Source organism: Lemur catta, chromosome 12, assembly GCF_020740605.2.
Source record: "Lemur catta isolate mLemCat1 chromosome 12, mLemCat1.pri, whole genome shotgun sequence".
In the NCBI taxonomy this organism is placed as follows: Eukaryota; Metazoa; Chordata; class Mammalia; order Primates; family Lemuridae; genus Lemur; species Lemur catta.
The window spans coordinates 45,854,464-45,879,016 of NC_059139.1; the positions used below are offsets into that span (position 1 = coordinate 45,854,464).

The following is a 24,553-nucleotide window of genomic DNA, read 5'->3' on the forward strand; positions in this document are numbered from 1 at the left end:
TCTAGCCCGGGTGACAGAGCGGGACTCTGCCTAAAAAAAAAAAAAAAAAAAAAACTACACTGAATCTATTTGTAGGGCTTGACTTCCAGAACTGCGGATTTTAGACCTAGCTGACCTGATGACAGTGAACTTCAGACCTTTACAAGAGTTTAACTTTTTTTTTTTAACCTTTGGAAAGCAAGGCATGAGAAACGGATTTAGTTTCTCTATTAGGCCGAGGCGTGTTAAGACTTGTTTCTTTTTCCAAAATGTATGAGTTGCTAAGAGAACCATGGACTTTATCAACAAGTCCTGGAAAAGACTTTTTTTTTTAAGGCCGGGGTCGGGAAGTCCGTTGGTTTCGGGTCCCGTTCCTGCCCGCGGCCGCCCGTCCGGCTGGTTTGCTCCGGGCGCGCTGGAGGTCAGCGGCTGGGGCCGGACTCGGAGCCTGGGTCTCGCGCAGCTTCCAGGGCGCCCAGGCGACACTGGGCGTTTCCTCCCTTTCCGGCCCCGGAAAGTTTTGTTTTGGTTCTTAGTTCCCTGTAAAGGAAAGGCACCCTGTTGACCAAAGGTTTCTCAGAGCCTCCTCTGGATGGCCAGCGGCCAAGTTTCCACCATGCCAGCTTGCCCAGACTTTGGTCCGTTCGAGATCCTCGAAGGCCGGGAAGCGAGTCTTGTGTGAAGGAGGAGAGTGGGCAGCCGGCCTGCCGACTCCACTGCCGCTGGGATCTGCCCTCCGCCAGTGTCCGTCTCACCGCAAACGGTGCGGACAGTCTCCCCGGTGACTCCTCAGGGACCCGGTTGTCCACCATTCCTAAGAGAATACTCAACCCAGCCCCGCCCGGGCTACGGAGAGGACAACCAAAGCCCGGGAATGGGGCCCGGGGCGCATGCGCGCACCGAGGCCGTGGCGTCTAAGTGTGTTCGCCCCGCGGCGGCAGCCGCTAGGTGGCGCATGCGCCCTGGAGGGTGCGGGCCAGTCTCTGGGAAGAAGGCGGCGGCGGCGGCGGCGAAGGCGGGGGCGCCGTGGGGGCCGGGCAGTGTTTACACAGCGGCGGGCGGGCGCGGACGCGGAACCCGGCGCGGCGGCGGCACGATGGTCATGGCGTATTTTGTCGAGAATTTTTGGGTAAGCGAAGGATGTTAGAAATAGTGAGTTTCGGAGTCCAGAGCTTTCGGCGCCTGAGCCCGGCCTGCGTGCGCTTCGAGCGGCAGCGGCGGCGGCGGCTCTTCGGGCAGGGCGAGCGTCCTCGGACCGCCGCCTGCTGGGTCCCGCCCGGCTCAAGTCCGGCGGGCGACCGGTCTCTGGCCGATACGGACTCCCGGGCTCGCAGCCCTCCTGGCGGCGGGGGCTGTCAGCGCGGCCCAGGAGCCCGCGGCGGGGCCGCTGAGGGGCCGCGGGCCGCCAGGGCTGGGACAAAGCGCCGGATGGGGCGGGAGACGGGACCCAGCCCCACCGGCGGCGCCAGGCGCTCTCCGCGCGGGGCGTGCGCGGCGGCTCGGACTCGGAGGACGGGCCCGCGGCGCGGCCGCCTCCCGCTGCGCGCTGCTGGGGAGCGCCAGACGGAGGGGCTCGCCGGCGTCCCGCGCCGCCGGCCCCCATCTGAGTCCCTCTGCCCCCACCATTTCCACACGAAATCCCGTGCAGGGTTGGGCTGGATAAGCACTTCCTCTCAGCCTCGCAGCTCGGCTTGTGGGTCTGCGCCCAGGACTTTGCCTCTGGGCCTGTTCACAAAGCCTAAAAGAGTTAAATTTAATGTAACTGAACTCCTTGGGCTTAAATTCACGGAGACATCCCCCTAGTCCTCCGTGCTGCTCCTTGCCCTTCCTCATTCTTTCCACACCCCTTCTTCCTAGTATTAGATTCTTCTTTGAGAATTTCTGAGTCTCCCTGTGGAGTGTTTTTCTGTAGTTATTGTTTGTTGTAATGAGAAGTACAGTTCAGCCATGTACAGGAAAGTAACGTGTTTACTCAGGTATCTTGGATGAATCCGATTTTTATGTACTGACAGTTGCAAGTACTGCAATCCCATTTTAGTTGAGATTTAGAAATATTTAAAGGGAGGTGTCTTTCAGTTAGCAGTGTATTTTGAATGCTTAATTCTAAATGTCTTAGTAATCAGATCAGTTTGTAGTTATTTGTCTTGACCTTCTTGTTTTCCACAAGCAACCTATAGATGTTAGGTAGTTTTTTTTTCTTAACAGCTTTATTGAGATACAGTTCACATTCCTTATAATACATTCAAAGTGTACAATTCAGGGGTTTTCACATGTTCATAGAGTTGTGCAAACATCACCACAATCAATTTTAGAACAATTTCATCGTCCCAGAAAGGATCCCTGTACCCCTTAGCAGTCACTCCCCATTTACTTTCTGCCCCAGCCCTAGGCGACTGATCTACTTTCTGCCTCTGTAGATTTGTCCAGTCTGGACATAATCCTATAAATGGGACCATTGTGACTGGCTGCTTTCGCTTAGCATAATGTTCCTCAAGGTTTATCCATGCTTTGGCACGTATCAGTACCAATTCCTTTTTATGGCTAGCTAATATTCCATTCCATATCTTATCTATCCGTTCATCAGTGATGGGCATTTGGTTGTTTTCACTTTTTGGTTATTATGAATAACACTGCCATGAACATTTGTATAAGTTTTTGTGTGAACGTATGTTTTTATTTCTTTTGGGAATGGAATTGCTGGGTCATATGGTAGCTCTGTGTTTTACATTTTGAGAAACTGCCAGACTTTTCAAAGCGGCTGCAGCATTTTACGATCCCACCAGCAATGCCTGTGGTTTCTAGTTTTTCCACATGCTCACCAACACTTGTTATCTGTCCTTTTTACTATAAAAAATATAATATTCCAATCGGTGGATGTGAAGTAGTATCTCAATGTGGATTTGCTTTGCATTCTTTGATGGCTAATGATGTTGAATATCTTTTCACGTGCTTATTGCCCCTTTTAATATTTTCTTTGGAGAAATGTCTGTTTAGATCCAATACGTATTTTTAAATTGGGCTATTTGTCTTTTTATTATTGAGTTATTTTTATCTTCTGGATACACATTTTTTACCAGATGTATGATTTGCAAATATTTCTCCAATTCTGTGGGCTGTCATTTCACTTTCTTGATGGTGTCATTATTAAGTAGCACAGAAGTTTTTAATTTTAATGAAGTCTTGGTGAAGTCCAACTTATCTATTTTTTCTATTACTAGTGCTTTTGTTGTACCAAAGAAGCCTTTGCCTAACCCAAGATTTACTCCTAAGTTTTCTTGCAAGAGTTTAATAGTTTTAGCTCTTCTGTTTAGGTCTATGATACTTTTGAAGTTAATTTTTGTGTGCAAGGAAGGGGTACGACTTCATTCTTTTGCATATGTATATCCAGTTGTCCTGGCACCATTTGTTTTTTGTTTGTTTGTTTTGTTTTGTTTTTTGTTTTTTTGAGACAGAGTGTCACTCCGTTGCCCAGGCTAGAGTGCGGTGGCATCAGCCTAGCTCACAGCAAACTCAAACTCTTGGGCTCAAGCAATCTTACTGCCTCAGCCTCCCGAGTAGCTGGGACTACAGGCATGCGCCACCATGCCTGGCTAATTTTTTCTATATATTTTTAGTTGTCTGGTTAATTTCTTTCTATTTTTTAGTAGAGACGGGGTCTTGCTCTTGCTCAGGCTGATCTCGAACTCCTGACCTCGAGCGATCCTCCGCCTCAGCCTCCCAGAGTGCTAGGATTACAGGTGTGAGCCACCGTGCTCAGCCCCAGCACCATTTGTTGGAAAACCTCTTTCCTCATTACATTATGGCACCATTGTTGAACGTCAGTTGACCAGAGATGTATGGGTTTATTTCTGATTTTTCAATTCTGTTCCATTGTCTAGCCTTATGACAGCCGGTGCCACACTGTTTAGATTACTGTAGCTTTGTATAGTTGGTTTGGAATCAGGAAGTGTGAGTCTTCCAGATTTTTTCTTCTTTTTCAGGATTATTTTGACTATTCTGGGTCCCTTCTGTTTCCATATGAATTTTAGGATTAGCCTGTCAGTTGTAGGCATTATGTTTTACAATGGCAGTTTATAAAAACTTTTTAAAGGCCTGGTGCAATGGCTCATGCCTGTAATCCCAGCACTTTGGAAAGCTGAGGTGGGAGGATTGCTTGAGGCTGGGAGTTTGAGACCAGCCAATATAGTGAGACCTAGTCTCTACAAAAAATTTAAAAATTACCTGGGTGTGTTGGCGCATGCCTATAGTACCAGCTATTTGGGAGGCTGAGGCAGGAGGATTGCTTGAGACTGGGAGTTCAAGGTTACAGTAAGCTATGATCACAGCATTGCACTCCAATTGGACAACAAAGCAAGACCCTACCTCAAAAAAATCAAAACAAAACAAGAAAACCCCCACTTTTATAAAGCTCGTTTAAAATTTGAGGTTCTCATAAATGTTTTGCATATTTTGGATGCATGAATGTTTTTTAAGTTTACTAACTTAATTCCAAATTGCATCTTAACGTTTTAAAGTTATGTTTCATGTTCTGTTTATTGAGCTTTGAGGATATCGTTGTTTCATGTTTTAGCCTATTATGAATAATGCTTCCGAATAATGTTTCTCGGAGTATTTTTGTACACATTTTTGTGTGCTCCTACTTTGTCTTTGTTAGCAGAGGAACGGGAATAAATTTGGATATCTGAAATCTAGGTAGAACCCCAAATCTAATTTATGTTTCAGTCTTTGCCTCCACTTCCACTATTGAGAACAAATGGTACAATAGGCTGCATTTTATTTTATTTCTCAGCCTGGAAATGGGGCTGAAAGCTCTAAATTGGAGCTTTAAAAGCTCCAGAGGAGGCTGAATGAGCTAGGAAAGTCTAAAAACTAACTAACCAACTTCTGAGAATTTGATAGTTGTCTGTTTAAAACAACTTAAAAATATACATATTTCAGGATCATGGAGGAATTATTTTATAAGTGATCCTGAAATACGTAAATTTTATTAATTTTATTTCCCCTTAATGTTTAAAGTGGCACTGTTTAAAGGAAATAAAATTTGTCAAAATGCAAAACATCATGTTGTACATGGTAAATATGTACAATTTTCATCAGTTAAATAAATAAAAAAGTACTTGCCAAAGTGAGGTAATGGGAACCTTTGAAGTTTTAGGCTTCTAACCAAACAACCTATTAATTATTTTCCCCCACATAGGAGCATATAAAGACAAACCTTTTTGTTATGGCATTTTATTAAAAGAAAGTTTGAATCACGCACTGAAACTCTCTTCAAGCTCTTTTGAAAGCAGCACATCCCTTTTTTTTAAGCATAGTTTTTTCTCAATTAAAACTATATGCTAAGTTAAAAATTCCTTTACTTGATGTACTTTCAAGGAAAAAAATGTATTCAGAACTTCCTACACAGAAGGTGTTTTGTTGCTGATAAGTCAGTTTTTGCCGCAAAGTATAGTGCCATTGATAATCGAGTTGAAAATGTTTTTCTTTTCTATTAAAATTGGATAGCAAAAATAATTTTGATAGCAGAAATCCACACTATTGCCTTTAATATGTAAAAAACAATTGTTAGTTCTTCAAAAGATTACATAACTTTAAAAAGGTATTGACCAATATTATTGTGAAGTATATCTCTACATCTTTTTCAAAGGAAAAGTTGAGTACTAGTTTATAATATTCTTGAGATTATCTATAACAGTGTTACACCATAGTAATTAAAACAGCTTTATATTTTTATGTAAACCTAGATTGTTTAATTCAGCAGTAAAAAAATATTAAAGGAATGAATTTCATAGGTAATAATTTTTAAAGGAGGAAAAATAAGTAAGCAAAACACTTGAGTTGAATACCTTATAAACCTAATTTTACGTAGTAGTTTCAATCTGTATAAGATATGAAGCATTTATGCAAAGACACTAAATAGTATTCTTTAGTATATATCACATTGTAATGAACTGATATTTTTAGTTAGGTGACTTTTCCAGAGGTTACCTCTAGTCAGCACATCAAAAATGAACAAACAACAATTATCTTAGGTATTTTTATCCTGAAGTTTTCCCTTATTTCTCTTACTGTTTAACCTGTACAGAAGTCTCATTTCATTTGTTGATTTCATTGGTTTTGTCATACTTTAGATTAAATTGGAGCACTTGGTTATATATCTAAAATTTGATCTATCATCACATGGATAAGCTGGGAAGATTAAAATGTATTTTGAAAATCTGGGATTGCTATTAATAGGACTTTGGAATGGAAAACATTATTATATTTTTGCTTGATTATCTAATCTAAATTTAGTATCCTAGATGAGAGACTAACACACACATATATATGTACATTCTTTGGGGCTATTTATGCACATGAAAATTTAAGAATATGTATCTTTAAAAAGTTATTTGAGGTGACCATAGAAACCCAGAATTGTTACTTGTTATAATATTTTTGTTACTTTTTAATAATATTTCCAAATATGGTTTGGGATACCTACTTAGGACTGATCCCATCAGATGATAGACCAAAACTATATATATGTATAATGTTTATTTTTTACATTAATAGATTCATAAGTTTTATATGATTTAATATTCAAAAGATACAAAAGAGAAGACAGTATAAAATCTCCCTCTTTTTTGCCAGTCAAGATCTCCTAAAAGGCAATCACCATTTTAAATTTATTATCTAGTTTTCTAGAGGTTACCTATGTAAAAGAGCAAATAACATACACTAAATTAAAAGGCATTATTGTACAATTGTTAGCAGGTTAGCCATGTCCAAATTGCTTTCACTGCACCAAGCTTATAAAAAAATGTAGACTACAGATTCATCTTAACTTGGTTCAAGAAGACTTGACAGGTAGACATTATAAAATTACAGTATTTTAGATTACACTAAATTTTATTGTGAGGCCTTTAGAATATTTTTGGGGTGTGTGTGTGATTTGTTTTGTATTTTTCCTTAAACATAGGAGAAATTTGGAAGTGAAAAACTGATATTGATTTAGTCTGCAGAAGTGCAGTTCAGGGGAGGATTTGAGAACATTGACATTGGAAAGGATAAAAATTTTGATATCTGGATTCTTTTCTAGCTCTACACACCAAATCCTAAATGCCCTAATCTTTTCAGAACTACTTAAATTATTTAAGAAAAGGATAGAACAGTTATGCTTTGAATTGTCCTGCACATTTGGCTAATATAAGCCCTTTGGAAGTAGTTTTTTGAGTCATGGGGGTATCTCCTGAGATTATCCTTCCTGTTATCATAATTCTAGAACAGTTAACCAAAGTACCGGAAGAAATCCAAATGGAAATATGGTGCTATGAAGACTTACGAAGGAAAGGGAATAAAGACTTGGCTTTCGATTTTCTTAGTGTGGAAAAATTAATGAATGTTAGATTTGGAAGAAGTTAAGTAGCAATCTGGTCCATAAAGATAAGCATAAATTGGTCAGATGTGGGGAGAAACAAAAACAACAAACTGAGACCTATAATTAAATCTACTGTATTGGTAAAGGTGCTGGAGCATGTTGCCGGAATAGCCAGAGAGGATGAAATTGGAAAGTGTTAACCTGTGTGATGAAGGTGAGATAGTCATGCTCTGTGATGGAACTACAGGAGTAAAAGTTATGGGAGATATGACAAGCATGATTGCTTGACCTTAGGGAAAAAATTAGGAAGATATAATATTATATAAGTAAAGCAAATTGGTGGTGGTGGTGCCTTGAAACCAAGAAGTGTGAGTTTTCAGTTGGTTGAAAAAACAGCCTCAAGTGAAGACAATTTACCTTTCTAATTACAACCATTATGTGATAGGCAAAATACAGAAGAATACAGAGTAAAAATTACCTGTAGCCTCTCCCTCTATCCTTATGGTTTTCTTTAGAAATACAACATTCAAGATGGGTTCTACCATATAGTTCCGTATCTTGATGTTTTCAAATGATTTTACCATCAAGCATTTTTCTCATGTGATTAAGTATTTGAAATACTTTTGGTGGTGACTGCATAGGTTTCTGTGGAATTGATAAGCTGTAATTTTTTTAACCACTCGCCTTTTGGACACTTTGATTACTTCTATTTTTTTTTCACTTGTGAATTACTAGGACTAGAGATGTAAGTACTGATGTGAACAAGATGCCAGTTTAAGAAAGTAGCTTTCTAGATTGAAGAGTTGAGAAAGCTGAAATCACTGTTTTATTTTTTTCATTTTGAAACTAATGAAAAATATTTTCATTTATAGACTATTACAGAAAATTCAAAAGATACCAAAATAAAACATTATTTCACCACTGCTGCTTTTGTGTTTTTTACTGAGCCCATGTAATATCTATTTAGGTGGCCTTTAAGGATTCACCTAAGTGGAAGAGGTGAGTTATAATTTAAAGATTAGAGAGGAATATCTGAGGGGTGAGAAAAATAATTTTTTGAAATGTAATATGTTTTCTTTCCTTCAGTCAGCCAATAAATATGATTCAGTCACTTTTGTACTTGTATCAAATAGTTCTGATTGCTGAGCAGTGCCCATTTTACATATTTTAATCACTATTTCATGCTCTAGCAATATCTTGCCAATAGCTCTGCAGAATACTTTTAGCGATCATGACTGAAAATTCCAACATACAGTAGTCCCCCCTTCTCCACAGCTTCTCTTTCCCTGGTTTCAGTTACCCAAGGTCAACTGTAATCTGAAAATATAATATTCATATTAAATGGAAAATTCCAGAAATAATTCACAAGTTTTAAATTGCACACCGTTCTGAGTAGCATGAAGAAATCTCTCACTGTCCCACCTGGGATGTGAATCATCCCTTTGTCCAGTGCATCTATGGATATGCTCCCCTCCTGTTAGTCACTTAGTAGCCGTCTTGGTTATCGTTTTGAAAAAACATAGTATATAGAGGATTCTGTACCATCTCTGAAGTTTCAGGCATTGGCCTGGGGGTCTTGGAATGTATCTCCTGTGCATAAGTGGTGATCGACTGTACAAATATAGTACAGAATGGTGACTAGAAGAGGTTGTAACTTGTGGCTGAACATCCTGTTTACTTGTAGAAAAACATCTTACACATACAGACATACCTTGAAGATGTTGTAGGTTTGGTTCCAGATCACCACAATAAATTGAGTCACACAATTTTTTTGCTTTCCCAGTGCACATAAAAGTTTTGTTTATACTATACTATTTACATTGCACTAGTATTAAGTATGTGGTAGCATTATGTCTGAATGTATTACCTTAATTTAAAAAAACTTTATTGCTAAAAAAGCTGACAGAGACATGAAGTGAGCACATGCTGTTAGAAAGATGGCACTGATAGACTTGTTCTACATAGGGTTGCCACAAACCTTCAATTTGTAAAAATTACAGTTATCTTCAAAGTGCAGTAAAGTGACATGCAGTAAAATGAAGTGTGCCTGTTTTATATCCTCTTCCCTCTAGCAGTTTTCAAAGCAAAAATGGCACTGGAGAGCTATCATTGCATATTGTTTGAATTCCCATCAGAGGTATCTCTATAGGTTTTTCACTTCTATAGGGTCTATTTTTTTTTTTTTTTTTTTTGGAGACAGAGTCTCGCTGTGTTGCCCGGACTAGAGTGAGTGCCGTGGCGTCAGCCTAGCTCACAGCAACCTTAAACTCCTGGGCTCAAGCGATCCTACTGCCTCAGCCTCCCAAGTAGCTGGGACTACAGGCATGCGCCACCATGCCTGGCTAATTTTTTCTATATATATTTTTAGTTGGCCAGATAATTTCTTTCTATTTTTAGTAGAGACGGGTGGGGGGGGGGTCTCACTGTTGCTCAGGCTGGTCTCGAACTCCTGACCCTCGAGCGATCCACCTGCCTCGGCCTCCCAGAGTGCTAGGATTACAGGTGTGAGCCACCGCGCCCGGCCTAGGGTCTATTCTTAAAAGAAAAAAAAATCTTTAGAATTAGTTATATGTTTTATGGTGCTTTTCAGATAAGGCAGAACAAAGTGAGACTATATCAAACATGTTAATGTTATATTTTGCAGTGACTTGTCCACGGTTATATAATAAATGCCAGTAAAAACTAGAATTTATTGATTAAAAAGGGTAAGCTGAACACTTCTAACTATAGCAATATCTGTGCAGAGGTTTGTTAAATACTTAACACAGGAAAATGTTCTAATATTCATCACCCCAATTGATTGTGGTGATGGTTGCACAACTCTGTATAAATATCTTAAAAATCATTGCATTGTAACTTAAAGTGAGTGGATTATATGTTGTGTGAATTATATCTCAATAAAGGCTGTTATAAAAAAAGAATAATAAAAAATTTGAGATGGAAAAAATAGCCATTGATAATCAAGGTTTTATGTCAACAATTGTAGCACATTTCGGAGAAGATGACATTTTAAAATTGTCATTATGGCTTTTAATTCTGTTATTTCTGTATTAAACATTTGGCTTACTTATTTTTTCCTAATTTTTATTAGAAAGTTAATCTATGCTAATTATCCCACTTTCCAGAGCTAATGTGCTGTTAATAGTTTGCTGTATACACCTTCAGATTCTTTTTCTATATGTATATATGCAACATTACTTTTTTCAGTGAAAATGGAGTCATGTATACAGTTTTGTGCCTTTTTTAAACAGCTTTATTGAGGTATATTTTATATATCATAAAATCTACTTATGTTAAGTGCACAATTTATTGATTTTTAGTAACTTTACTGAGTGGTACAGACATCATCATAAATCAGTTTTAGAACATTTTTATCCCCCCAATAATTAGATCCTAAGCTTATGCTTATTTACAGTTAATGCTCTTTCCTACTTTCAGCCATAGGAAACCACTGATCTACTTTATTTTGCTATAAATTTGCCTATTCTGGACATTTCATATGAATGGAATTATACCATATGTGTCCTCTTGTTTCTGGCTTCTTTCATTTAGCAAAATATTTATGAGGCTCATCCATGTAGTAGCATGTGCCATTAGTTTGTTACTTTTTATTGTTGAGTTGTGTTCTATTGTATGGATGTACCTCATTTTTGTCTGTTCACCAGCTGATAGACATTTAGGTTGTTTCCAACATAAGGTTATTTTTGGCTATTATAAATAATTGCACCCTGCTTGTTTTTTCCACTGACAATATATTAGGGCAGATTTTTAAAATTAGTACTTAAAAATCTACATTTTTTTTTTTTTTACTGCAACAGTCTTTTAAAAAAACACTTTTTCATTGTAGGATATGGTGTCATTTATTTATTTAACCAATAATGTTTATGGATGTTTTGAGTTTCTGATTTTTCACTATTATAAACAGTACTGTAGTGAATATTCTTCCACATTTATCTTTGTATATGTGTTTTTGTGGTATAGATTCTAAAAATGGAATTGCTGGATCAAAGGGCAGGAACATTTACAGTTTTTTAATAAAACATTGAAGACCACAAGACACTTTTAGGCATAATTTGTTAATAAAGGCTTATTTTCAAGTTACTTGTACTTTTATGTTTTTATAATTAGCCAAGGAAAAGCAGGTTCTCCTTGCTTGGCTGGGGATGGTGGCTCATGCCTGTAATCCCAGCACTTTGAGAAGCTGAGGTGAGAGGATCACTTGAGGCCAGGAGTTTATGACCAGCCTGGGCAACAGAGTGAGACCCTGTCTCTCCAAAAAATAAAAATTAGCCTGATCTGGTGGTGCACCCTCATAGTCCCAGATACTGAGGAGGCTGAGGCAGGAAGATCACTAGAGCACAGGAATTTGAGGTTGCAGTGAGCTATGATTGTGTCACTGCACTCCAGCCTGGGTGACGGAGACCCTGTCTCTGAAGGGGGAAAAAAAAAAAAAGGAAGGAAGGGAGGAGGCAAGGAGAGAAGGGAGGGAGGAGGGGGAAGGAGAGGGCAGGGCAGAGGAAAGGGAAGGGAAGGGAGGGGGAAGGGATGGGATGTAGTGACATTTTTTGACCTCAAAATTAAGGAATCCCCAAATAGGAAGAAATGATAAATGGATTTGTAATCATCCAGGGGGTTTATGTTTAACTATTAAGTAACTCTTATGCATCACAAGCCCTGTTAGGATGAGTTTTCCTTTTTTTCCACATGAAGACCTGAGAGATGGAGTAGCTAGTACTGTTTCCTAAGGTATATTATATTACTGTTACTATATTAATATTACTATATTGTATAAAAAACAAATGAACCTCATTCCTTCTACTGAAAATGCCTAAGTAATATGATGTTCAGATATCTTACTTTCCCAAATAAATAGCTTATTCCTTCAAGGACTTCTTAATCAGAACGCAGATTGCTGAATGTAATTTAACGTTTTCTTAATTGCTTAATGTTTACAGTACTGTAACAGTTAAATGCCCAGGACCTTGTTGTCCCAATTAGTTGATGGCCATCATCTTGTCTCCTGTTTAAAAAAAGATATTTTTTTATTCATTCCCTTATAAGGTTGGTAAATTTCTTTCTTCTAATAGTCTGTGTGCCTTTTGATAGCCCTTTACTCCCAAACCTTTTCTAATTTTCGCTTTAAGTATTTGTGATGCACATTGGGAACACAGGTAACCTGACTTATTAGAATTACATGCACATGAGAACTAGTAGGTGTCAGGTGAGAACCTTAAGGCATGAGAGCCTTGGATTTTATGGTTTTAGATTTCAGGTTTGTTTCTGGTTTTGTTTGCTTATTTCAGGATTCTTGACAATATTGTAGGATTTGGTGGGTAGTATAATCAGATATGTGTAGTTTTTGTATTGTAGTCAAGTAATAGAATCCCTTGGAGAATTTCAGGCCCTTCATTTTTTGTCTATATGTAATTTTATTTACTGATCTGCGTGATATTATTTTTGCTTGCTGTAGACAAGTGATAATGGTTACCTCAAAGAATATTCTTATTTTGGGTGGAATAAATTTGCTTGAAAAACTTAGCATAAATTAAAAGCTAAAGTTAGATAATAAATATTTTCTTTTTCTTAAACATGGAAAGGTGCAGAAGCCAAATGGAAATATTTGTATTCACAAGAGACTATGGCATTATGTTATATTCTTCTTGATAAATGGAAATGGGTGTTCAAAATGCTAAGGATATTATTTATATTATCTCATTCTAGATATGACATTTTAATTTGTTGCGTGTCTGACAAACTAATTGCTTGCTATATTAGCTGATGAGGTTATTAGGGATCACTTGGACATAACAAGAAGTTCCTGTGTTTTCTGTTATTGGTAAATTGTGGAAAAAATCAGGTTTCAGATTGCATAACACTTGGTCATGTTATCACTTTTATGTCCAGCAAATATATTCAATTCTTCATTGTTTCATTTTCACTGAAGAAAAATAAAAACCACTAACTGTAAAGAGAGCTGTTAAGCTTAGTTTATTGATTGTTCATTATTTCACCTAATAAATTGAGGTTTATTGTCTTTGTTATGTTTTACTAATTTAGAATTTATGAACAGCAATTAAGTTTTTCTAGGATTATATAGTGACATCGTTCTATTAATTTCCCCTTAATCAAATAGTAGCAAATAGCCTGTTACTTCTCTTTTGTTAAAATTTTGTCCCTTTTCTCTCTTGTCAAGTTAAGTTTACTGAAAGAATAATGATTAGTATTTTGTGGTTTTCAGTGCTTATATGATTAGTATGTGACAAGTACTTGACTCTCGACTGTCTTGACTCTGAAATCAAGATTTAGTTATTTTAAAGCACAAACTTTGCTGAGTTAAATAATTAGGAATCCCTTAATGTGTGTTAAAAGAATTGAAATGGGATTTGGTAATGTGTTTTAAAAGGTCCATGTTTATTTTTTGTAAATTATCTGCATATTGTCCCCTAAAATTTCATACTTAATTTCATTAATTGTACCCTTATGGGTGATTATAGAGTATGTGCATATGTGTGTGAATGTATATGTATATATAGTAAATTGTAAACTTTATCAGAGCAGGTTATAACTTTGATACAGTTTAAAGTAATACCATAAATAAAAATCACTAAAGTAAAGAAAAAGAGCTCACTTGAGCATAAGAATTTCATGTAGTTAGTGTAGGGTTATTATATTCTCAAGTCAGTTTTATCTGTTTTTTGTTAAACTAAAAATCTTTTTAAATTTTAGGGGGAAAAAAATAGTGGCTTTGATGTCCTCTACCATAATATGAAACATGGACAGATATCGACAAAAGAACTAGCAGATTTTGTAAGAGAAAGGTATGTATTTTTCATTAGTAATTTGTTTAACAACTTAATGGCAATTTAAATTTTAGAATATAAATGAGAAATTTGTATTTGTATTTGGAATAAAGTAATGAAAGCACATTTTTAAAAAGTACAATACAATTATATTTTGAAGTAGTAGTTACCTGTCATCTATGTGTGTGAGAGCTGTATAGTGACTAAATGGCATTGTTAAACCCCTGATTTGCAAATTACTGCTTGAAAATATTATCTACATGTTTTCCATTGAATGTGCTAGCAAGGGGTAAAACTAAAAAAAGGAATTTTGTAGGAGAAAATATTAACATTTCTTTATACAAAAATGCAAAAATACTTTGGAAAAACTAAGTTTTCTGAACTTTGGTTTAATTATGTATTTTATAACTTTTATTTTAGATAGTCCTAAGTATATATTTTTAAATCTTACAAATTTATAAAATGTGATTGTCTTTAAGACTCTTAGAATATAAGTCAATTTAAACACTATTAAAGGGCCGGGCGTGGTGGCTCATGCCTGTAATCCTAGCACTCTGGGAGGCTGAGGTGGGTGGATTGTTTGAGCTTAGGAGTTCGAGACCAGCCTGAGCAAGAGCGAGACCTTGTCTCTCCTAAAAAATTAGAAAAAAATTATAGGGACAACTAAAAATATTTATAGAAAAAATTAGCCAGACATCGTGGCGCATGCCTGTAGTCCCAGCTACTCGGGAGGCTGAGGCAGTAGGATTGCTTGAGCCCAGGAGTTTGAGGTTACTGTGAGCTAGGCTGATGCCATGGCACTCTAGCTTGGGCAACAGAATGAGACTCTGTCTCAAAAAAATAAAAAAATAAAATAAAAAAAAACCACTATTAAAAATCAGTATAACTTGATTATGATTTAAAATCAAACAATTCAAAGCTACTGTACTACTTCTTAAAGCTATTTTGTGTCTAGCCCCACTTAGTAATTTTTTTATATGAACACATTTAAAATCTTTACCTTGATAATATAGGGATACTTTGCTTTTAAATACAATACTCCATTCGTTTATTTAATTCATTTTTTAAATTAATTAATTTTTCTGAGACAGAGTCTTGCTATGTTGGCCAGTCTAGTCTCAAACTCCTAGGCTCAAGCGATCCTCTTGCCTCAGCCTCCTGAGTAGCTGGAATTAAAGGGGTGTACCACCACAACTGGCTCTCATTCTTTTATTCTTTCCATAATATATATCCCATGTCTGCTGTGTGCTAGACACTTGTCTGTATTATGGGAATATAGTGGTTAAGATACAGCTTCTGCCTTCATGGAATTTACGGACTGGTAAGAATTGGGGAATAAACTATTTCACATGAGACCAGTCCTCTTCTTGTTTCCACTTCTCTACCAAAGTCAAGGAGAAGTCCAAAAGCTGTAAGTGCTCTGGATAAGGCTATCCCTACCTTAGCTTCTACATTGTTATTGGCAGGAGTAAAAGACAGGCTCCAGAACTCTGCATGCCCTAGCCTTTCCTTTTCCCCAGCATTTACCACACTACTCTCACTGTCTACTTTGGGACCATCAGGACAGATATCATTATGCCTTTTAGCCCTGTTTATATCAGTCACCATATCAGGAGTCCAGGATTCCTGAGTCATCCTTTCTTTGCCCAGCATCTAGCTAGACCTTTCTGATTCCATGGGCAGTGAGACAACCCCTCTTTTCATTATTCCTTCCCTACTTTATTTTTCTTCATGGTACTTATAACCATCTGACATAAGTGGTATTTTACTTATTTATTTTTCTGTCTCTCTCCACTAAAATATAAACCCTACAATGGCAGGGATTTTTATCTTTTTTGCTTATTTTGTCTTTTTGCTCTATCTCCTGTACTTAGTATAGTGCTTGGCACTTGGTAGGCCCTCAGTAAAGATTGTTTGATAGAATGAATCTCTGACTATTTTGTGGTCATCCAAACTATCATTATATTTGCCTGAATTTAAGCAACAGTTCCTAACTGGTCTATCTACATTCACTCTTTTTTTTTTCTCTTTTTTTTTTTTTTTGAGACAGAGTCTCACTCTGTTGCCCAGGCTAGAGTGCCGTGGCGTCAGCCTAGCTCACAGCAACCTCAAACTCCTAGGCTCAGGCAATCTTCCTGCCTCAGCCTCCTGAGTAGCTGGAACTACAGGCATGTACCACCATGCTAATTTTTTCTACATATATTTTTAGTTGTCCAGATAATTTCTTTCTATTTTTAGTAGAGATGGGGTCTCGCTCTTGCTCAGGCTGGTCTCGAACTCCCGAGCTCAAATGATCCACCAGCCTCGGCCTCCCAGAGTGCTAGGATTACAGGCGTGAGCCACCACGCCCAGCCTACATTCACTTTTGTTCTCCTGCAACTTATTCTCTGTACTGTAGTTGGAGTGCTTTTTTTGAACTACGGTACAAATCAGTTTGTTACATTTTCTGTTTAAACTATTTCAAGGGCTTCCCATTGCTCTTAAGATAGGCCTGCATTGTCTAATCCCTGACTACCTTTCAAGTCTGTTGTGCCAGCCTCTGCTAGGTGCTAGGACACAACAGAATATTGTTTCATAGGGGAAAATAGAAACAAATAACAAAAATGAATAATAAAAAATTTTATAAAGAAATACATGATGTACAGGCTCCTCCTTATTCTTTCTACCTCAGAGATATTGGTTATTTTTTTGACGGGCTTTTTCCAGTCCTGGGTTTGTACATACTTATTCTTCTCTTCACCTAGTTAATGCCTACTTATTCTTTGGAGCTTAACAATGTGCTTGGTGCTCCATGGATATTTTTCCTCATCTCTCTGACTAGGTAAAAAACACTTACTGTAATCTCTCTCAATATAATATGTCTATTTGTAATGTTTATAAAATTTTGTAATTATTCATTTTTGTTATTCTTACGTTCCCTTGTGAGGCAATCTCTGTTGTATCCCAGTGCCTGGTACAGATCCTGGTACAACAGAATAGTCACATTTATTGAAGGAGTGAATGAGAAAGAAAGGGAAAAAAGGTAGACTTTTAAATATATACTATGCATGAAGGACTTTGCTACATTATCTCATTTGCTCTCAAAATTCTAAGTCCAATTTCACAAATGAGAAAATTGGGGTCAGAAAGGTTAAATAACTTCCTAAGTCAGTCATTTAGACTGACTTTCTCTCCTTCCTCCTCTTCTCCCTTCTACTCTTCCTTTTTCCTCCCTTCTTCCCTTCCTCACTTCCTTCTAACAGTTTTATTGAGGTATAATTGTCATATAATAAACTGCATATATTTGAAGTGTATAATTTGATACATTTCGACATAGGTATACGTTTTGAAAACCATCACCACAATCAAAATAGTGAACATATTCATCATCTCGTTTGTAATCCCTCCTTTTTGCTCTTCCCTATCCCTCATCCCTAAGGAGCAACTGGTTTGCTTCTGACACTTAGGTTAGTTTGTTTGCATTTTTTAGAATTTTATATAAATCGAGTCATACAGTACCCATTATTGTCCCGCTGCTTTCACTTAGTATAATTTTTTTGAGAGTCACCCTATTCCTTTTTACTGTTGAGTATGACTCCATATATGGATATACCATAATTTGTCCATTCATCTGTTAAAGAAAGTTATATCTATTTTTTGAACTTTGTATGAAGTATACATCATTTCATTCATATGGCATTCTTTTGTCTGAATCTTGTTCTTTAATACAGTTTGTGAGATTCATTTGTATTTCTGAGTTTAGCTATAGTTCATTTATAATGATGTTTATATTAAATTGTATAAATATATCCAAATCTGTTTACTACTGTTGATGGATATTTGGGTTATTTCTAATATTTTTAAATACTATTTTTTTTTTAGAGCAGTTTAAGGTTCATAACAAAATTGAGAGGAAAGCACAGAGATTTCCCTTAGTACAGTGGTCCCAAACATTTTTGGCACCAGGGACTGGTTTCAGGGAAGACAGTTTTTCCATGGACTGGGCATAGGGGAGTAGGGTTGGTTTCAGGATGATGCGATCCATGATATTTATTGTGTACTTCATTTTTTATTATTATTACATTGTAATATATAATGAAATAATTATACAACTCACTATAATAAAGAATCAGTGGGAGCCCTGAGCTTGTTTTCCTGCATCTAGACAATCCCATCTGGGGGTGATGGGAGACAGTGACTGTAAATACAGATAAAGCTTTGCTCACTTGCAGTCCCCCTACTCACACCACGAGCTGTGCGACCTGGTTCCTAGTAGGCCATGGACTGGTACTGGTCCGTGGCCCAGGGGGTTGGGGACCACAGCCTTAGTATATCCACTGTCCCTACACATGCGCAGCCTCCTCCATTATCAACATCCTCCATCAGAGTGCTACATTTGTTACAAATCACGAACTTACACTGACTCGTCATAATCATGCCAAGTTTGTAGTTTACTTTAGGATTGACTCTTGGTGTTGACATTCTGCGGGTTTGGAGGAGTAAGTGTATAATGGCATGTATCCATCATTATAGTAGCATACAGAGTATTTTCACTGTCTTAAAAATCCTCTGTACTCTGCCTATTCATTCCTCCCCAGCCCCTGGCAGCCACTGATCGTTTTACTGTCTTCATAGTTTTGCCTTTTTTAGAATGGTCATATAGTTGAAATCATACAGTATATAGCCTTTTCAGATTGGCTGCTTTCACTTTTTAATATGCATTTAAGTTTCTTCATGTCTTTTCGTCAAATTCATTTCTTTTTAATGCTTCATAATATTCTATTGTCTAGATATACAATACTTTATTCACCTACTGAAGGGCATCTTGGTTGCTTCTCAGTTTTGGAAATTATGAATTAAGCTGCTCTAAACATCTGTGTGCAGGTTTTTGGGGATCATAAGTTTTCCACTCCTTTGAGTAAATACCAAGGAGTACAATTGCTGGATCTTATGGAAAGACTATATTTAATTTTTAAGAAAACAACAGTTTCCCAAAGTGGCTGTACCATTCTGCATTCCTGCCTGCGATGGATGAGAGTTCCTGTTGATCCACATCCTTACCAGCATTTGTTGTTGTCAGTATTCTGTCCATTCTAATAGGTGTGTAGTGATATCTCGTTTTAATTTACATTTCTTTGATACCCTTGGTACACATGTCTTGGTATATATGTCTTGGTACACATATATACACATTTATATTGGATATATGTCCTGCAGTAGAATTGTGAGGTTGTAGGGTGTATATATGTATTTAATACTAGTGAATCATGCCTAAGAATTTTCCAGGGTGGTTGTATCAGTTTATACCACTACTATCCTTGTTTGAGAGTTCCAGTTGCTCCATGTTCTTATGAACACTTAGTATTGTCAGTCTTGTAATGTTTTAGCTTTTCTGATAGTAGAGGTATCTCAGGTATTTCATTGCGACTTTAATTTACATTTCTCTGATGAGTAATAGGGTTAAACATCCTTTCATATGTTTATTGGCCATTTGCATCTTTTTTTATGAAGTGCCTGTTCATGTCTTGCCCATTTTTCTGTTGTTTTTTTTTCCTTTTAAAAAATAGATTGGAGAATTCTTTATATATTCTGAGTAAAAGGAATTTTTCAGTTATGTGTTGCAAATATATATGAATGTACTTTGTTTTTTATATATTGACTTTGTGTCTAGCAACCTGACAATTCTTGTTTATTCTGATAATCTACAGATTCTTCTGGATTTACTGTGTACAGTCATTGTATGTAAATGACAGTTTTATTTCTTCCTTTCCCAGTCTTATACATTTTATTTCTTTTTCTTGACACTGTACTGGCTAAAACCTCCAGTGTAGTGTTGACTAGAAATAGTGATGGTGGGCATCCTTGTTTCCAGTCTCACATTTCACCCTTAAATATTATATGTTTATTCTAGGTTTTTCTCCTACTGTTTTGGGGAAACAGTATATAAAAAGTAAAAGGAAATTCCCTTTCATATATTATTTTGCAAAGGTTTTTTAAAAAGTCATGAATGGATCTTGAATTTGGTCAAATATTTTTCCTGCATCTATTAAGATGGTATGTTTTTTCCTTTTTATTTCTCTCCCCCACTCTGCTGATTCTCCCATTTATGTGAATTAAATTGAAATTTAATTTTTTTATTTACTTTTATTATCTCTAGGTTAGCATATTAAATTCCTCTTTTTCTTGCATACATCTTATCTAGAAATCTTACTTTAATCCCCTTCTCCCATTTGAACTCAACCCTGGGCTCTAAGAAATACTATTTTACTATTACCTCCAACCATCGTTAAGAGGTGTGATCAGAGCCCTACCCATAGTCTCTATGGCTACTGTCAGAACACTTCATCAGAGTTCTGATGGAGAGAATGAAGAGGGCTAGAACAGGCCTTGTTCCTTGCCCAAATGAGTTCTATGGATGCCATATATTACCTAATATCCTGCTGGACAATTCTTCATGTGGCCTGAGGTCCTGGTCACACAGGTCACTGAGAGCCTTTTTAGTGTAAGTGTTGGGAACTATTTCTGTCAGTGGCACTGACCCTAATTCCTCTCAGTGAGATTGGGGAGACAGCTGAGCTGTCAGTGGGCTCATACAGATGTCAGTGGGTATCCCCGGATCTCATCCTTGTTGTCAGTCATGTCAACTGAAGAGTGACCAGTTTCATAAATTTGGAAAGGAGTGCTTTATTTCTCTGAAAAGGTTGCAGACTGCAGGGTGGCTATTCTGACAGACTGGGAAGAAGCAGCCTTGGGCAGAGGCGAGAACATGTACTTGAAGACAGGGACAACAGGAATGGGAATTTATGAGCTTTCTTTTGAAATAGGGTCTTGCTCTGTCATGTAGGCTACAGCGTGATCATAGCTCACTGCAGCCTCAAACTCATGGGCTCAAGTGATCTTCCTGCTTCAGCTTCCTGAGTAGCTAGAACTACAGGCACGTGCTACCACACCTGACTAATTTTTCTAAATTTTTTGTAGAGATAGAGTCTTGCTCTGTTGCCTACGCTGGTCTTGAACTCCTGGTCTCAAGCAGTCCTCCCGCCTTGGCTTCCCAAAGTGCTAGGATTACAGGCATGAGCCACGGTGCCTAGCTAAAATTTCAATGTTAAATCAACTTCCCATTCTTGGTCTAAACCCAACTTGGTGGAGATGTATTATCCTTTTTATATGTTGGTGGATCAATCTGCTGCTATTTTATTTAGGATTTTTACATCCACGTTTGTGAATCTTATTGGCCTGAAAGTTTTCTTTTTCTAAATGTCCTTGTTAGGTTTTAGTATCAAGGTTTGTTGGCTTCATAAAATGAGTTGGGGAGTATACCATATATTTTGTATTCTCTGGAAAAATTTGTGGAAGATAATTGTTTTTTTGTTATGTGTTTCATAGAATTACTGGTAAAGCCATGTGGACTTGAAATTTTATTTGTAGGATGGTTTTAAATTACATATTTAATTTCTTTCATAGTTATAGGATTATTCAGATTTTTCACTTCTGTGAGTTGGAAAAATGATAATATTTTTCTATGAATTTTTCCATTTCATCTGAACTTTCAAATTTTATTGACAAAAATTTATTCTTAATATCCTTTTTATGAACTGTTTTAGTGTCTGCAGCATCTGTACTTATGTCCCACTTTTCAGTCTTTTTTTTAATCACTTCCCAATTTTTATTAGCACACCTAAATATATTTAGTTTTTTATATCATATAAAAATAAGATGTCAAGGTATGTAAACTTAAACTTATGTTTAACAATTAATGTTTTAGTATTTTACCTTATAAATGACTCAGACATTTTATGATTATACTTTTTAACTTAACATAACATGACTTTAAGATTTTAAGTTACTGAAAAGAATTTTGAAACCGCGGTGTAGGTACTATCCCTAAGGTCTTTCCTGGTCCTCCTAGGTTTCATGTAGCCATGTGGCATCAAAGATGTCTACAAAGGACAGGGCCTGTCTTGTGTCTTCAATCCCCACTTTTCATTCTTGACATTGGCTGTATGTGCGTGCTTTCTTTTCTTTCATGATCAGTCTCATTGGTGTTTATTTGTTTTAATTGTTTTTACAAAGAACCAACTGTTGGCTTTGTTGATCTTCTCTTTTGTATATGTGTTTTTTATTTCATTAACTTTTATTCCTATTTCCTTTGACTTTGTGTTCAATTTGCTGTTCTTTTTCTAACTTTTTGAGATGGATACTTAATAATCTTGAACCTTTTTTCTTTTCTGATATATTCGCTTAAATGTCTAAATGTCTTTTAAGCATTGTTTTTGCTGCATCCCACCTGTTCTGAGGAAAAAAATTTTTCATTACATTTAGTTTAAATATATTTTAAATTTAATTGTGCTTTCTTCCTTGCCCTCCTAGGTTATTTAGAATCGTATTTCTTAATTTCCAACTATTTGATGATTTTTAAAAGTCTATTTTTGCTATTGATTTCAAGCTTAATTGTGTTGTGTTTAGGAAACATACTGTGTATAATTTCAGTGTTTTGGAATTTGTTGGCATTTGATTTATGGCTCGAAACAGAGTCAGTTTTGATAAATACTCTGAAAAGACAGCATTTTGTATTTGTTGAATATAGGGTTCTATATCTGTTCATTAGAGCAAGTTTGTTAATTCTGTTGATCCACTCTAACATATTCTTGCTAGTTTTTGGTTTTCTGTTCTGCTCACTTTATCAGTTACCGAGAGAATTGTATTGAAAAAAAATCTCTCATTGTGATTGTGATTTTTTTCTATTTATTCATGTAGTTCTTTCAGTTTTTGCTTTATATTTTTGAGGTCATGTGAGTAGGTGGGTACAAATTTAGAACTATTACATCTTCCAGTTGAGTTCAACTTTTTATCATTATGAAGTGTCCATTTTTATCTCCAACAATATTTTTTTGCCTTGAAGTCTGCTTTATTATTGTTATGGCTTCACCTATAATTATAGCCTCAGCTATAAATGTGTCTTTATGGTTTAAATGTGTTTCTCTCTTATATTTACACAAAAGTTATGAGCTTAGTATAATGAACTTCCATGTAGCAATTACCTAGCTTCAACAATTATCAAATTATGGCCACTTTTGTTCCATCTTTTCCATGCCACTGTTGCTGAATTGTTATGAAGCAAGTATCAGATTCAGAAGCATTACATTTCATCCATTAGCATTTCAGTAGTTCATGTGTCTGAAATGCTAAAGCCGTGTAGACCATAAGGGCTTTAAAAAAACCATAACCAGATGGTTTTAGATGTTATCCTATCTAAAAATATATTAGTAACTCCCTAATATAACCAAATATTGAGTCAGTGCTCAATTTTCCTCAGTTGTCATACACACATATACACATGCATATACATACCCATGTATTTTGATTTCTTCCAGTCAGGATTCTAGCAAGATCTATACATTACACTTGGTTGATGTTTTTTTGAATCTCTTAATCTATAGGCCCCCCTCTTTACTTTTTGTTACTGCTGAAGAAACCAGATTACTTATTCTGCATAGGGTTAGGGTTCCCCACATCCTGGAATATGCTGATTGCATATCCGTAGTTTTATTTAATATTTTCCTTTACCCCTGTATTTCCTAAAAGTTGTCATTTAAACCTAGCAGCATGATCGGATGCTATTCAGTATTTTGGAAAGCATACTTCATAGGTGGTGGGGGGTATACGTACTTCTATCAGAGGCATAAAATATCCTGTTATATCTGTTTTGTGATGTTAGTGATAATTGATGATCATCGCCTAGATCTGTTATCTCATTAGGGGTTTACATTCATTAACATTTTTACTAGATATGGAGTTCTAGTTGGTAGATTATTTTTTAAAAAATTTCTTTGAAGGTCATTCTATTATCTATGGTTGAGATGTTAGCTATCAGTCTAGTTGTTGCTCCTTTGAAAGTAACATTTGCTGGTGGGAAGGGTGTGGCTGCTTTTAAGATTTTCTTTTTGTCTTTGACTTTTAGCAGTTTTTACTATAATGTGACTAGGTGTAAATTTTTAAAAATTTATCCTATTAAGGTTTGTTGGGCTACTTGGATCTATGGTTTGATATCTTTCGTCAGGGAAAATTCTCTGTCATTATTTCTTCAAACATTTCTTCTGACCTATTCTTTCTCTTTACTCGTATGTTAGACTTTCTTGCTTTGTCTTTTATATTTCTTCTTTGTTTTCCATTCCTTTGTCTTTCTGAGCTTTAATCTGGTATGGATTCTTCTCATCTATCTTCCAAGTAACTCATTCTCACTACAGTGTATAAAATCTGCTGCTTTTAAAGCCCATCCATTGGGATATTAATTTTGGTTACTGTATTTTTCAGATCTATAGTTTACCATTTTATTTTCAAGACTTGGTGTGCTTTTGTGCACTCCTTAAAATGATTTCTGGTTCTCTACTGAAATTCTTTTGGAATGTCAAAGGGCATGGGATTTCCCATGCTT

The 24,553-nt window shown here is 36.6% G+C and overlaps 1 protein-coding gene across 2 annotated transcripts in view; it reads left to right on the plus strand.

Moving 5' to 3' along the window:
• The first annotated feature begins 959 nt into the window (after window positions 1–959).
• Window positions 960–24,553, plus strand: part of FCHO2 (FCH and mu domain containing endocytic adaptor 2) — a 107,284-nt gene continuing 83,690 nt past the window's right edge. Inside the window, exons 1-2 of one of the 2 annotated variants that reach the window (XM_045565609.1) lie at window positions 960–1,108; window positions 14,066–14,157. In XM_045565609.1, coding sequence (XP_045421565.1) covers window positions 1,076–1,108; window positions 14,066–14,157 — 125 coding nt within the window. In that variant the 5' untranslated portion in view covers window positions 960–1,075. The remainder of the gene's footprint in view (window positions 1,109–14,065; window positions 14,158–24,553) is intronic. The other variant, XM_045565610.1, reaches the window with a different exon arrangement.